The sequence below is a fragment of the Acipenser ruthenus genome, chromosome 10, assembly GCF_902713425.1.
Source record: "Acipenser ruthenus chromosome 10, fAciRut3.2 maternal haplotype, whole genome shotgun sequence".
NCBI classification, from domain to species: domain Eukaryota; kingdom Metazoa; phylum Chordata; class Actinopteri; order Acipenseriformes; family Acipenseridae; genus Acipenser; species Acipenser ruthenus.
Genome location: NC_081198.1, coordinates 13,246,101 through 13,260,502, shown reverse-complemented (window position 1 = coordinate 13,260,502; position 14,402 = coordinate 13,246,101). Strand labels below are relative to the sequence as shown.

General features: G+C 36.6%; 2 protein-coding genes across 2 annotated transcripts in view; one reads left to right on the top strand and one right to left on the bottom strand.

Moving 5' to 3' along the window:
* The window catches only part of LOC117408151 (parafibromin), a 90,780-nt gene that overhangs the window by 39,117 nt on the left and 37,261 nt on the right, over nt 1-14,402 (top strand). The window lies entirely within an intron of this gene.
* On the bottom strand, nt 6,395-14,014 carry LOC117408167 (beta-1,3-galactosyltransferase 2-like). The gene is made up of 2 exons (XM_034013161.3): nt 13,370-14,014; nt 6,395-8,489 (listed from the first exon to the last, which is right to left on the bottom strand). The coding sequence occupies exon 2, from the start codon at nt 8,234-8,236 to the stop codon at nt 6,953-6,955; it is 1,284 nt and encodes a 427-aa protein (XP_033869052.1). The 5' UTR covers nt 8,237-8,489; nt 13,370-14,014; the 3' UTR covers nt 6,395-6,952.

Below are 14,402 nucleotides of genomic sequence, written 5' to 3'. Positions count from 1 at the left end.
ACACACTGTAAACAAGAAAATGGATGTCTCTAAAAAGGCTAAAAATGTGTCTGCAGCAGATCGCTGTACGTCCTGCCACGTTACTTTAGATCACTACTGAAAATCATCTGTTGACAGGCATTTAGATTCAAGTATTCACCGAAAGAGAGAGGCAGAAATCCAGGGCAGAACTGCGGCAGTAATTGGTCCGAAAAAAAAGTAAGGGAGCTTTTGATGATTTGAGTAGAAGAGATGAATGCACGACTTGATGGAACTGTGCGTGGTGTTAATGTGTATTCCACAATGGTAGAAAAGTTAATGACACGCGGTGTTGTGCGTAATAAAAAGCAAGTGATGATTAAATTCTCTCTGTATGTCTTCCAATCTTTTCATTAGTCTATTGTGATATTCAGAAAGTATAGTGAAAAATATCACGCATGCCACGGCAGACCCAAAGGCATCAATGTTTTGATCACAGTCTTCTGTGTAAGTGACGCCAAATTGCCGACATTGAACCGGCAATGTTGTGGTCTGTAAATGGTGAATTTCGAAAACGAAATGTGGCATCAGTGCAGGCACATTTTCAGTGGGAATACGGCAATACTTTATTATAAGTGCATACATATATATATATATATATATATATATACAAAAATAATGTGTGTGTGTGTAATTAAGCCCCCTTCCCCCATATTCTTTCTTTGTCTTTTAGTGTTGTTTTCATTAATAGCTCTTGGCCTTTTTGGCTTGTTTACAAGAAAAACCCACATGTTCTTCGTAATAGCTCTTACTGTGGCTGAAAGATGTTTTCTGAAACTCAAGCAAGTCCATTAATCTTTGCAGTAATAATCCCACAGCAATGTACTCTGCAGTGTCGCTTTTGTTCAGTGAAATTTGAAAACATTCTACTGTAGGCTATGTTGTTGTTGTTGTTGTTGTTGGTGGTTTTTTTTGTTGTTGTTCAAATACACTGCTTTTATTAATGTGTTTTATAATTTTTTTTTTTTTCTGTTACTCTTCAGTGCCTAATATTTCACGAGAACGCATTGTTCTCCGAGTCAGTTACAGTGATACAGTTGACACTTTATTCTGCTGGAAATCATGAATATATATGGAAGGAACTGACATAAGGTCCTACTGGAAACATTTAGGTACTATCCTTTTGGTCTTTGGGTAACTCTTATTTTATTTTGAATGTGTCAGGCTGAAACAACCCTAAGTACTGGGTTTGGTGCTAATTGGAGATGGTAAGATTTTAAATACAAATTTTGGGGGAATTTCTCAACCTATAATAGGTAGTGTCTGAGGCTCAAACCCAGCCTCATTACACAGTTAACTTTAACCCTTAGCGGTCCATTTATTCAGCGCGTCTCAGGCATATCAGGTCCAATTTATTTTCACATGCGCAGTTTATGACTCGCTGTTTAAAATAATTTTTTTTTCACAGTAAAACAGGTTTAAAAGGCCCTGCATAGCAACAGGACACTCAGTACTGCATCTCCAGCCCTGCCCCACCCCTTGTTCGCTGTATTTGTCACATACCTCTTCATAGTCGTGCATACTAATAAATCATCTCCTGATCACTTGTTTTATCACCAAACTCCTCAATAATGCAATCCAAGTCATTATTTTATTACTATAACGTCTCAAAAAGCTCTGCAAATGTCTGTGATATTCTTTGAGCGCTGGATGCAAAAGTAGCTATCTTGTTTGTTTATGTCCGTGTTATCTCTGTGGTGCCGGGGCTACGTGTGTTGCTCAGATCCGCCCCTTTTTCTTTTTTTTTTTTTTTTTTTTTTTTTTCCTAAGCTTCTCTCGGCTCCTATCGGTCTCACTCGGCCATTGAATGAGTTTCTCAGCTTTTTCCAGAGAAAAAACTAGACTAGAGACCTGTGTTTTACGTCTTTTTGATGATATCGGACAGGGTCTGACATCGGACCGGAAAGGGAAAATTGTAATGTCAGACCTGGTCCGTCATAGGACCGCAAAGGGTTAAACATTTGGGTCCGTTGCAATGAACAAATCCTGTGGTTAGTACAGTGGACAGCCATAATTATAGTCTGCAGGATAGTACCTATTGCAATGAACTAAACTCTTGCAGTTTTAAAGATTTTCTAAGTTGTAATGAACTCAATCCATAAATCTTCTGCCCCTAGAGGTGTTGACAAACGGTGATTTGTCAGTTGTCTGCAGCATTGGAGATTGAAGGCAAGACGATACAAAATAAATAAAATGCCTTTTATTTTGTCCTTTTAATTTAAACCATGTGTGCAGTAAATTGTAAATGTTTCAATAATCTCAAAACCAAATAATCTTGACTAGCCCTACTGTTCATATGCTGCAGTGTACAGATATGTCAGTACATATAGCGTCATCTTGAAAAATAATCCTGTTGGTTGGGCTGGTGGGCCATGAATTTTTAAATTCCCACTACTGATGCAGTGTTGATTGTAAAAAGAAATGAACAATTAGATATTGGTTCATTGTTAGATTCATTCCATCTGCCAGTCCATGTGTAACTGTTGAAATCTGCCATCTGTTAGAAAATGTTAGTGGATATCATCGCTGAGCTGATGGCCTAGAAAATTGCACAGCAGAAGAATCTCTAGAGAGAATAATTTGCTGTGGGCTGGTTGTTTGTGTCTGTTTCTATGGAAATGTTGTACCATAGACTGGTTAGGGACTGTCACTCTGGTAAGTCTCAGGTTGACTTTAAGGTCAGGTTAAATCCGATTTCTGTCTATTAAAATAACAAGAGGACTTTGGGGATTCATTCTTTCTTCAAATCTGGACCACACTGTAAACTAGATGTGTCATCTCAGTTGTGTATCCTGGATAGATATTTGAATAAATACAAAATCTGTTCTTTTTATTACAAAGGAGTTTTAGATTTATGGTCTTATGATGATCATAAGGAATGCATTGCAAGATTCCGCCTTGCACCTCCTGGATCTCTCAACTACTTGAGAAATACCTACAGCGAGGGTTCCCCCCCCTGCCATTTGAACCTGACGCTCCCCTGTGTATCTGAAGTATAGTTTATTAAAAACAACTTGAGAGATGCACTGGACTAGTCTTTTTGTTTTAGAATTGTATACTGTACTGTTATGTAGAAACAAATATTATTAAACCCCTAGATTGCAACTCACTGTGTCACATAACCAAAATAGTTTCTGCTATAACCCACAAATCTGGCCATTGGTCTTTCTAGTCGACAGTCAAAGAACTATTGCAGTCTGACTCAAAGACAGTGACACTTCCTCTGTGACATCACAGGTTTAATAAAACTGTTGTAGTGAAACTATTGGCCATTTTATTAAAAAGCTTCGCTTAGACACTTTTTTTTTTTTTTTTTTTTTAAAGAGAGATGTGGGCCCTCTTCATTTACCGTACACAGTAGAAATACACGGAAATTGAAAACATAATAAAAAAGATTTATTATTATTATTATTATTATTATTATTATTATTATTATTATTATTATTATTATTATTATTATGTATTTATTTATTTTTTTAAATTTAACATGTGTGTGTTAATTGTATCCGGGCCAGTAAAAACACTAACTCGGTGGTTCTGGTTCATGAAATTAGTGCTTGGACAAACACAGGATTTTCATATTTGGATATTTGCTCATAATTTTAATATTCGTTAGTTTTCAAAAATTAATAAAAGCCATTATATTGCTCAGAATGCTTGCAGAGACAGCATAGCGGTGGGGGGGAGGGGGTGTTGGGAGGGTTGCAGGAGCATGGCCCCTATGTGTGCCTTTTATTTTACAGAAAGATGTTATGTAATGTTAAAGTAGAAGATATCCCAGGAGTAAAGAACACATTGTGTAGGCCTTATTATACCCCAGTGAATTAACTACAAAACAAAGGATGCCAAATAGCAGTTCAAGTTAAACGTTATTCCGTTTATTCCCGAAATAAATAGTACATAGTTAACACCACATTTTCTTTTTAACTTTTTTTCATTCCGTGCCATTGCCGTTCCTTCACAGTCAACAGTGGCCATAGACACATTTTCATAAAGTAATAACATGAGGTTTCTTTTTGTAGCTGAAGAAGCAAACAAACTGAAATTTAACTTTTAAACACTTCAAATAAAACAAACGTGGAAATGGCTATGTAAAATGAAGGGGCAAAAACTCACCGTTTTGATTCTCGTTTTACAGTCCACGTAACAAAGTCGCAATAAAAAATATGTACTATATAAAATCTATATAAAAATCACTACACATTTCCAGCAAGTTGGGCACTGTTTAAATGAGGCATTTCAGAATTACGCATTTTTTCTGCCCCATGAGATTCTGACTTGCTCTAAAGCAGCACAACCAGATGACCTTCCATAGAGATCACTATGTGCGCTCGCATAATCTGGTTTGTTTATTTTTTGCTGTCTAAAACGTTTAAATGAGGCTCAAGTGCTGCTGTATTGATCTTGTTTTTTTAATATCCATAGATAGATAGATAGATAGATAGATAGAGATAGATATATCTATATCACACAGAGCTCTTTTTCAGTTGCCATTTTTTAATGTCGCGCAACTTCTGATGAGGTGGTAAATAAGTGCATAGTATTTGTCATTGAGCGAATACAAACATCTGATTTTTGTATCCGAATACATGTACATATATATCTCTTATCTTACATATTGCACTCCACCACACAGATAAATTATAGGGATAAGATGTAACTTAAAGTTTGAAAGAAAAAATTAAATAAAATCATTAAAGATGGCTTTTTTGTGTCTGTGTAATCTTCTCAAATGTAATTAAGACCGAGTTTCACAAACCCTGATTGGCACAAATATCTGATTTTACCTTTTGAGAAATTGGATTGTGTAGTCCATAACTACTGCAAATCTGGGTCTGTAAAAAGAGCCATAAATTTGCTTGTAAAAGGATTTACAAAAAACTAGGTTCAGTTTTCAATCTGAGGCTTTTCCTGTCGGTATGGAAAGTTGAATACCAGATTTCTTATGTGCAGTAGGTATACAAAATAAGTAAATATCAGCTTTTTTCTTTTTTTTTTTTAGGAAGCAGTCCATGTTTGGTTTTTTTAAATATTTGTGCCTTATTTTATTTTCATTGAAGGGGATTTTCTTCAACAGACCATGCTTGATGTACATAGAAACCTTCTTCATAGTGAATAAACACAATGTTATATATATATATATATATAGATTGATTAGATTTATTAACTTGTGTTACATTTTCACTTGAACTCCATAGAACACCAGAGCCTTTAAATACCATTTGTTAAGACAGCATTTAAAATTAGAATGAAGAAAAAAAAAACCTCTTTGCATAAGCAGCATTTTGTCAGAATTAAAGCTAAAGTCTTTAATGATTTGTTTAAGCTTACTATAAAATTAAGTTGCATTATAGCTTTCCCTGTTGAAGATTGTCCTCCGTACCATTGCAAGTTTCAATGCTGTGTTTTCAGATATTAGTCTGTCGTCTTCATACATCCTAATCACATTAGCTTTACCTGGTAAAAGGGAACATGTTCTATTAAGTATTAATTAGCAAAATTAATAAACTGTGGACTGTAATCTAATGCAACAGTCTTCCTTTTAAAATAGAAGTGTGCAGTATTTCATTTTAAATAGCCCTTCCCAACATCTGAAAAAATCATGAATTAATCTTTCAGAAGATACAATTTGTGTGTGTGCGGTTTTTTGTTTGTTTGTTTCTTTGTTTGTTTGTTTTCTCAGTATAGATTTGTATTTGGATCTGTTTTAGATCAACCCTTTTTTCTTGTAAAACCATTGAAAACCATTTATTTAAATGGAGTTATCGGCTTGAACAGTGTTGTAGTTGGCATTTAATTATACTCTGATACTGCACTCAAGTGGTATTTGTTGTTAAGTCAGTATTAACATTGACTAATGCATTGATTTGCCCTTTTGAAAATGTCCTAATTTATTGAGTGACCCAGAAAGTTGAAAAACACAACATTATTTTAATGTAGCGCTATGGCCAAAAGTTTGCATCACCTAGAATTTTAGGACTGGGACATATAACTATAAACATAATTTTAGATATTTATTTAACATCATGTAATCAAATAAACTACAAAATGATACTGCAAAAGTCTACCAGAAGCCATAATATTAGTACAGTATTTCATGTTTTTTTTTGTCAGTTTTTCGTTAAGTATATGGAAAACTGTGAAGTAGTGTGTAAGTCAATATGTTCACGTAACATTATTCAGCAGGTTTCATTCGACATTATGAAGCAAAATGAATCAATTCTGTAGGGTAATGCAAAATGTTCAGCCATAGCTGTAGTTGTGTATAGATATACTGAAAATCCTTATTACCTTACCACCAGGTGTGTGTGTTGGCAAAAACGCATTTATAAATGTCACCCCCCCCCCCCCCCCCCCACCACCCCCACCACCCCAAGAGCAGTTTATCTAAAAAAGTAAAGTAGGATTCACAAAATAATAATCATTGATTGTGACAAGAAATGTTACTCAAAGAACGCCTTTTCTACCCTAATCATATCATGTAGCAGATTTCAGGTTTATTTTTTTAAAGCTTGTGTAATGTTCCTTTTTGTATAGTGTTCCTCTTCATTAGGTACGCTTTTTTAAAATGACATAGAAACAGTGCAAACAAAACTTTGCATAGTGCACTAGCAAGCTTTTGAAAAAGTGTCAGCATTTTCTTTGTTTTGTTTACTTTTTTTTATTGGCACCTGAAGCATCAACTTTACCACTGATTTGTGCATGCTCAGTATTGCACATAGTTAACACTAATAGGCTTTCCATTATACTGCAACTTCTATATGCTACCCCACATTGTTTTACTTACAGTACATGACATTTCTTTGAAACTTAAAAAAATAATTTTAAGTTATGATTGACGATGGTGCTAAAAGCACTGAGCAGTTGCTCGTTCATAATTGCCCACTGTACATGCTGCTTTTTTCACCCTATTTACATTTTTCATCCCAGTTCATCAGTGACGCCTTCTCCAGTGCAGTTTCCTGTGTCGATACCGGCCTCCTTTTTCCTTGGCTGTGTTGATGCAAGCATTGTGCTTATTATATTGTAGGTGGTTCCAGTATTTGATAAGATCATTGGGCTGGAACTGATGGGAGGTAATAAGGTGACTGTATTTACAACTTGAATAGGAGACCCTCCAGTGATTGAAGACAAACTCATTGGGTGGGGGCACTGGGTCAATGCGCAGTTTGGCTAGGCAGATCCCCACATACACATCCTCCAGGTGCAAGCGTCGGATGCTTAAAGAAACTTTATAGATCTTCTCTGCCAGGTCCCCTGAGAAGACATATCCTGTCCCAGAGCAGAAGACTGGGTAACGCTCACTGGGGTAGAGTTCAGGCGGCATGTGCCATTTGCTATCCTTATTCCGATTCGGGGCATATCCCCTCATCAAATAACCAGTGAAATAGTTGCGTCTGGGGAGAAGATCTGGCCTCAACAGTTTCTGAACCAAGTATTCTGTGTTCACAAACATATCGCTGTCTGTCTTCATAACGTAGTGAGCATATGGGCAGTATGTGGCCACCCAGTTCATTCCCATAAGTGTTTTGATGGTAAGGTTGTAATAAGTGTCCAAGTACTCCTGTTGAATGATGTCATTGTGGTGCCTACTCTCCTCTAATATGGAGCGCTGAAGGTAGCTGTTTTGGTCTTTTGCTATTCCTAGCAGAAAAAGTCGTACAGTTCGTATTCCTGGAGTTAAGCTGACATTTCCCCAGGTCTGCCTAATGGCATTCCTGGCTTCTACTTGTTTCGGTTCAGCTGATATCAAAAGTATCAAGAAGGGACTGTTGCCCTGGCATTTGTCTGGCTGATTGATGATGTATCGGTAGGGCTGAGGGCTGCCATTGCCTCCTGTCCCTTTGTCGCTGTACAAGCTGTTGTTGGCGCTCAAGGTGTTCTCCAGTCCAGTCACCCCTTGCAAGGACAGCTCGAGATGGCTGGAATTGAGAGCAGCCTGTGTCTTGGGTACTGCAGGAAGAGCTTCCTTCCAAATGCTCCTCAGTGAACTCTGATTGGTTTCATTTTTGGTTGAACGGAAACCCCGCACAGTATAGGCTACAGGGTTCTCTCTCAATCCAGCCCTGCCAGGCAGCCAGTCCTGGTGGTTAAATAACAGGAAAATGGCAAAAAGGAAAACTAGAGAAAGTAGGCCAATGATGTGTGTTCGAAAAAGTGACCGCTTGGCATTCCAGGTCATCTTTAATCGGCAGCAGTGGCGCCTTCTCCACTGCATGATGCAGATGTCAAATTCTCTGAAGTTTTGTTTAGGTTTTCACATTTAAAAAAGTTTCACCGCTTTTGTAAACGTTGCAACAGTTCTCAAAAGAATCAGTGGGGTGTTTCCATTTCGGTGGTCTAGTAATTATTATTATTTCTTTTTTATGGATACCTTGGCAGCTTTTAGAACAGATCAAAAATAAAGAACTACAGTATTTAAACAAGCTTCCCTTGGAACTCCATGTCCATGTTATCGGGTGTGCTGATTCCTGAAAAAGAAGAAATTTAAGATGTTATAAAAAAAAAATTATAATGCATTGCAATATTAAGATGTTCAGCGTGGTTTGCTAAAATTGGCTTTGTGGTTTGTAAGGAGAAAAAGGTGTAGATATAGGAGACCTATATCTGTAGTTATATAAAGTGTAACACAGAGCACATTTTCTTTGGTCCTGCTGTGCTTAGTACTTGCTTCATTCAGACTCCTATCTCTGAAAAGCCAGTGAGAAGATGCATCTGTCAAAATGAATTTGCAGAGTCCAGCAAACTCCACTGCAGAATCTACAGACGGCAGCAAATGAGAACGTCTTCACCGATCATTCACTTTCAACCTTATCAGAGCAGTGTTGGGGAAAAGGATACTGCTTGATGCAGTTCTATTGGGTTATAAATAGAACTTGCAGAAGGAGAAAGGTGTAGCCTCCGATCTAACAACGTGCATCATTGCAGTGACCTGCAGCTTGCTTTGACAGCAGAGTTTAAAGTGATTGGTTTAATCTATTTTTCTACTGTTGGTCAAGTAGTGCAGTGTAGCCTAAAGTTATGATTCCAGTCAAAGACAGTGGAATTTGTAGAATTGAGTGACTAGTAGTATTTTAAGTCAATTTATATTTCCAGTAAAAGAGCAGTATACATTTTATATTTATTTAACCTTCTGTATGAAATGGCTTAAGATCTTGCCCCCTCAATAGTCATCTGATTTGCCTGAGGGATCGGCCCCCTCCTAGCCTTCACAGCAATTGTTCTCAACAATCGGTGCACTGTATTGTAGGCCAGCTAAGGAAACAAGAGCTGTGCCTTCTTTGGTTAGTAGGGATTCGAGCTGGCTGATCACATCGTGCAAAGTTAATTTGTGATTTTCAGTTTACCTTGCTATATTATTTATTATTATTATTATTATTATTATTATTATTATTATTATTATTATTATATTTATTTTTTTAAGCATGAAAACAAATGTATTCTGATGCAAGGTTTTGTGCTTGGCTCTACATATTTGACATGTCATGTGCTAAGTTTACATCTGTGGATAGATGAGAGGTTTCAGACTTCTTGTATTAATGTATCAGAAGCACCAGTGTAAGCAAAATGGGTTGTGGTGTTGCCATGGGAACCATGGTAGTCAATTATAGACTAAAAATGTAATATGTTTGTTGTAACTCACACTTTCCAAAATGTTTTTTACTTTTTTTTTTTATACAGCCATATTACTTTTGTCTCCTTTACTTATTTCTTATTATAAGCTTGCTACTATTTGATTTTTTATTTTTTTTGCCAAATCAACGATTTAATAGACGTTTATTTTAGAAAGAATTTACCGGGGTTTTTTTCAATCTTTATTTTTTCAATTTAAGCAGGGGGTAAAATTGACCTTTATGCTTTTAAACCCCTTTATCATATTCAACATGGAACAAAACCATAGTTACCAACATTCTAATTTAAATAACGTTTTAGTCACAGCTGAGCTATACATTTAAAAATTGTCTCAAATAAACCGTAGTAAACGCAGCATATAAAAGTGTATAACACAGACATTTATAGCATAAATTTACGAGTACAAATAATATGCACAGAACAAAACATTAGATAGTTGAACAGAACTAACTTGCACTTATTATTCAGAGTCTGAGCTCCCCCTCTCCTGCTTCAGCACAGCCAGACTCATGGAAGGCAAGGCAGATGGGCCCGCTTCGTCCTGCCGTGGATACTTCAGCCATCGGTCAGGGTATTGTGCACAATATTCATTAAGTGTTTTTCTCTTGCGCCCCATTTTCAAATCAAACTAGTAACTGTCACCGTATCCCTAAAGCAAAAGCTTACGTACACCTTAACCCGCTAATTTCAAATAGGCGCTTTGAATGACAGGCGCTGTAGAGCATTCTAGCACTGATTCAGTCAACGAGATCTGTCAGAACAGGGTGAAACTACAGTAGCCTACCATCAAACCACTGAGAGCGACTGACAGCGACTCCCAGCCATTCAGAGCGGAAGGGAGACGGGACAGACAAAGTATAAAAACTACACAAACTAGAGAGGATTTCTAAATTATTGTTTTTGGTAAGAAAATAAAAAAAAAATAGCGAGTGGTTTTACTGACGTTTTATCATATATAAATTTTATGTCAAACTCATATTTTAGGAATTCGACATTTAACGAGCTTTACCGATTTAATAAAGAAAAGTGGCAAGCCTACTTATTTCACATATTTTGATTTCCTTTTTAGAGAGTTGCTATAGATGTAAAGAGATAAGAAGCTGTTCTTTTTTACTTTGATGGTACCACAGTAAAATGGTGATCAGTTGGAAAACCAACATCCAAACAGCTGAAGAGAATTTTGAGTTATCATATATTAGCTATCATATTCATAAGGTTGCAAATCCATTTATCTACGGTATTATGAAATTAGGTAATTCCAATCACAATCAAGATTTTCCCCATGAGAAACACAAGTTAATTAAGTGTTTTTCAAAAGCTTGGACAATACAGTACATATTTAGGCTTGGCATTTGATAAACAATTTGTTTATTTGTGTATGTATGTGTGTGTGTGTGTGTGTGTGTGTGTGTGTGTAATAATATAAGTAATCCCAAATTATGCTCATTTATTTTTCAAAATCTTTCTTCGAGATGATAAAGGGACTCCTTATATTGATTGCTTGGTGGGCCTTTTGGCTCAGTGGAAAAGGTCATTTGTGACGGGCATTGAGTCTGCAGAAGTGTGTGCAGACTCTTACATGTCTATGTAGTTTGACTTGCACTGTTCAAATGCACAGAGTTGGGTGGATAACACAAGACTTATCAAGTGCAAGGGAAACATTGTTTATTGAGCTGATTAAGGGATTATTGTGTTGAATATGGATAGATTGCACAGCTTAGTCTCATTGAGGGAAGGGTTTGCCTTAGGTCAAGTGTGTCTGGCTGCTTTGCTTGAACAACAAATGTTTTGCGCTTTGGTATTAGGTTTACCATATGGCAAGTTACACTGGTTGATCTGATGTCTATAGGCTAACTTTTTTTATATATATATATATTAAAAGCCTGACATGTTGTCTTCAACCAGGAGCTCTTAAATGGCAATTGGTAAATTGTGCAACTTCTGTACTTATGGAAACAGACGAAGACATTTAAGGCACAGTGTAATTCTCCAGCGTTCAAGAGTCTCCTTTCATTAGCATAAAACACCTGCATAATATGTAACGTTAATAAATGGGGAAATAAAATAAATACAAATAATTACAACTTCATTGTTAATGATGTAGTAATTGCTAGTGTGCTGCATTGTCTTTGCCAATCAAAGGTACCACAACACAGCTTTTAAATAGCCCTGCTATTGTTTAAGCTAAAGGTATATATAGATCAGTTTGAGCGGTTTACAGATGCAGTCTTAAATCAGATTAGGTAGCCATACTCAAGTTTTCTTCTTGAATTGCATTAATGTGAGTTATCCTTTCCCCCCAAAGCTGCATGATTCTGGTTTGATACTGTAAAGCATGGTTTGAATTGTATTATGAGGGTATTATGAATCCACTTTTCTTTAATTGCAATTGGTTGATGTACTGGAGTTTTAACATAAGATGATGTGACTGCTTAAATGATTCTCTGTTTAAGCCATCATAAAGGTATGTATTCTGTTTTATTTTAGCATTCTTTTTATACGATATCATTGTGTTTTATGAATGCATAATAGTCCTGTTTTTCTGTTAAACATATTTAATAAACATTTAATAAACCCATTAATACAGTGTATCCATAATTCATGACAATGGTAATCTGGTCAATGTATCAGGGAAATTCTATGGTGTTGGTGCCAAGATGTACATTAACCCTTTTCCGGTCCATTTATTCAGCGCCTGTCGGGCGCGTCGAGTCAAATTTATTTTCACACGAGCTGTTTATTTTACACGCGCTGTTTAAAAGTAATTGTATTCACAGTAAAACAGGTTTAAAAGGCACTGCATATCAAAAGGACACTCAGTACTGCATCTCCAGCCCGGCCCCACTCCTTGTTCGCTATAGTGCATACTGATAAATCATCTCCTGATCACTCGATTTATCACCAAACTGCAGAAGCAGCTATCTTGTTTGTTTATGTCCGTGTTATCTTTGTGGTGAAGGGACTATATGTATTGCTCAGATCTGCCTCTGGTTTTTTTTTTTTTTTTTTTTTTGCTTCTATCGGCCTCTCGGCCATTGAAAGCTTTTCTCGTCTTTTTCCAAGAAAAAAAAGACTAGGGACCTGTGTGACGCCTTTTTGATGATGTCGGACAGGGTCCGACTTCGGACCGGAAAGGAAAAATTGTAATGTCGGACCTGGTCTGACATAGGACCGCAAGGGGTTAATCATAGCCTGCCTATGTTTACCTTTGCCAGTTAATTTAGTATGCATGTGTATTGGAGACAAGGAGAAATTGGGGGTGGGGTGACACAACTGCGTATGAAACTAATGTAACTTGACTGCATGTGATGGTTCAGTGCTCATAGCATGTGTCAGAACAGAAGCAACTGTTTGGTACTGATAAGGTTTAACATTTGAGACTATAAATAGTAATTGTATGTGGAAGCACATTTTCTGTTGCATCGCTGTTAAATGACTGGGTCAGTCATGTTCCACAGTGAATAAAACTTTATATAGATAGATTTCTGCACATCATGCTTGTCAATTACCATTACCATTTTGATTTTTTTTTTTTAATCCGATTTCATGTATTCATAATAATATAATATCTGTTTATTCTATTCAGGGGATAAATCGAATCCATTGAATTTTTTGCCTTGTGGTATAAAAATCAGATGTTGCACTCCTAAGGAATGCAGATAGACAATGAGTCTCTTGTGATCACAAACATAAGAAATAAAACATGATTGAGACATACCTCTTCCTGTAGAAGCCTCCTAATGTAGATTCACGTTTTTTGCCATCTGCACGCGCAGTTTCTGCAAACCACCACTCCAGCAAATAAATACTTTTAAAGGCTGCTATTCTCCAATCATGCACACATTGCTGTGTTCCTTTCTACACTTGGCATCCAGTCTGTCCATCTGTCGTTGTCAGACTATGGTCATCATTTAATTCTGCTTCAATAGCCCAAGATTTTTTATTTATTTATTTGTATCTGTATTTTAAAAGAAAATGAATACAAGATGATTTTAATCTCAATACACAGGAGCTGCATTGAGAAAACAATTCTCTTCCTCCTCCTTCCTTCTGTCAAATAACAACAGAGATTTGCTCTGTCTGTTCGGTATCCATTCCTCCTCCTACTCTGCTTTTAATATTCAACTGCAATCTCAGGCAAGCGGTGAGAATGCACCAGTCCAGCAGAATTGCATTGAATAGCCGGAGCTTACATCCGTCGTCATGTTGCTAGGCAGGGTCCTGCAGGAATGAGGGTAACAAAAAAATCTAACGGTTTGTTTTAGAACTAGCTTTCTGGTGTTGGGTCCACAGAATGCAATGCACACTGCCTTGTCTGCTCAGGAGAGGCAGCTGTTTAAATGTGGGCTTTGACAGACTGACAGAGAGGATTTTAACATCACTGCTTACTTGGCAGGGATTCCCACGTGACTCATTCATATTCATTTCTGCTAGTTCTGCAGCTACAGTATGCTTTTTTTTTTTTTTTTAAACTTATGTTTTCTTCTTTTTTGGGAGGATATTTGTGAAATGCATAAAGATTTCGAATGTGATATTTTCAGTGCATATTATTCCTCATACTAATTTGTTTTTAGGACGGTTTTAGCAGCACATTTATAATGATAAAATTTTCTTGTTTTGATCAGTAATCTGTCAATAGATCTGCCTTTTTCAAGTGTTTCCACTAGCTTGGCATACCATATCTTTTACTGATGGGGCATTTTCTGCCAGCATGCCTTTTTAATACATCCCTGTCAAGTACACATCATAAT

What these genes read in the sequence shown, in the direction of transcription:
- LOC117408167 (XM_034013161.3), bottom strand. Translation starts at nt 8,236, where the DNA reads ATGCAGTGGAGAAGGCGCCACTGCTGCCGATTAAAGATGACCTGGAAT.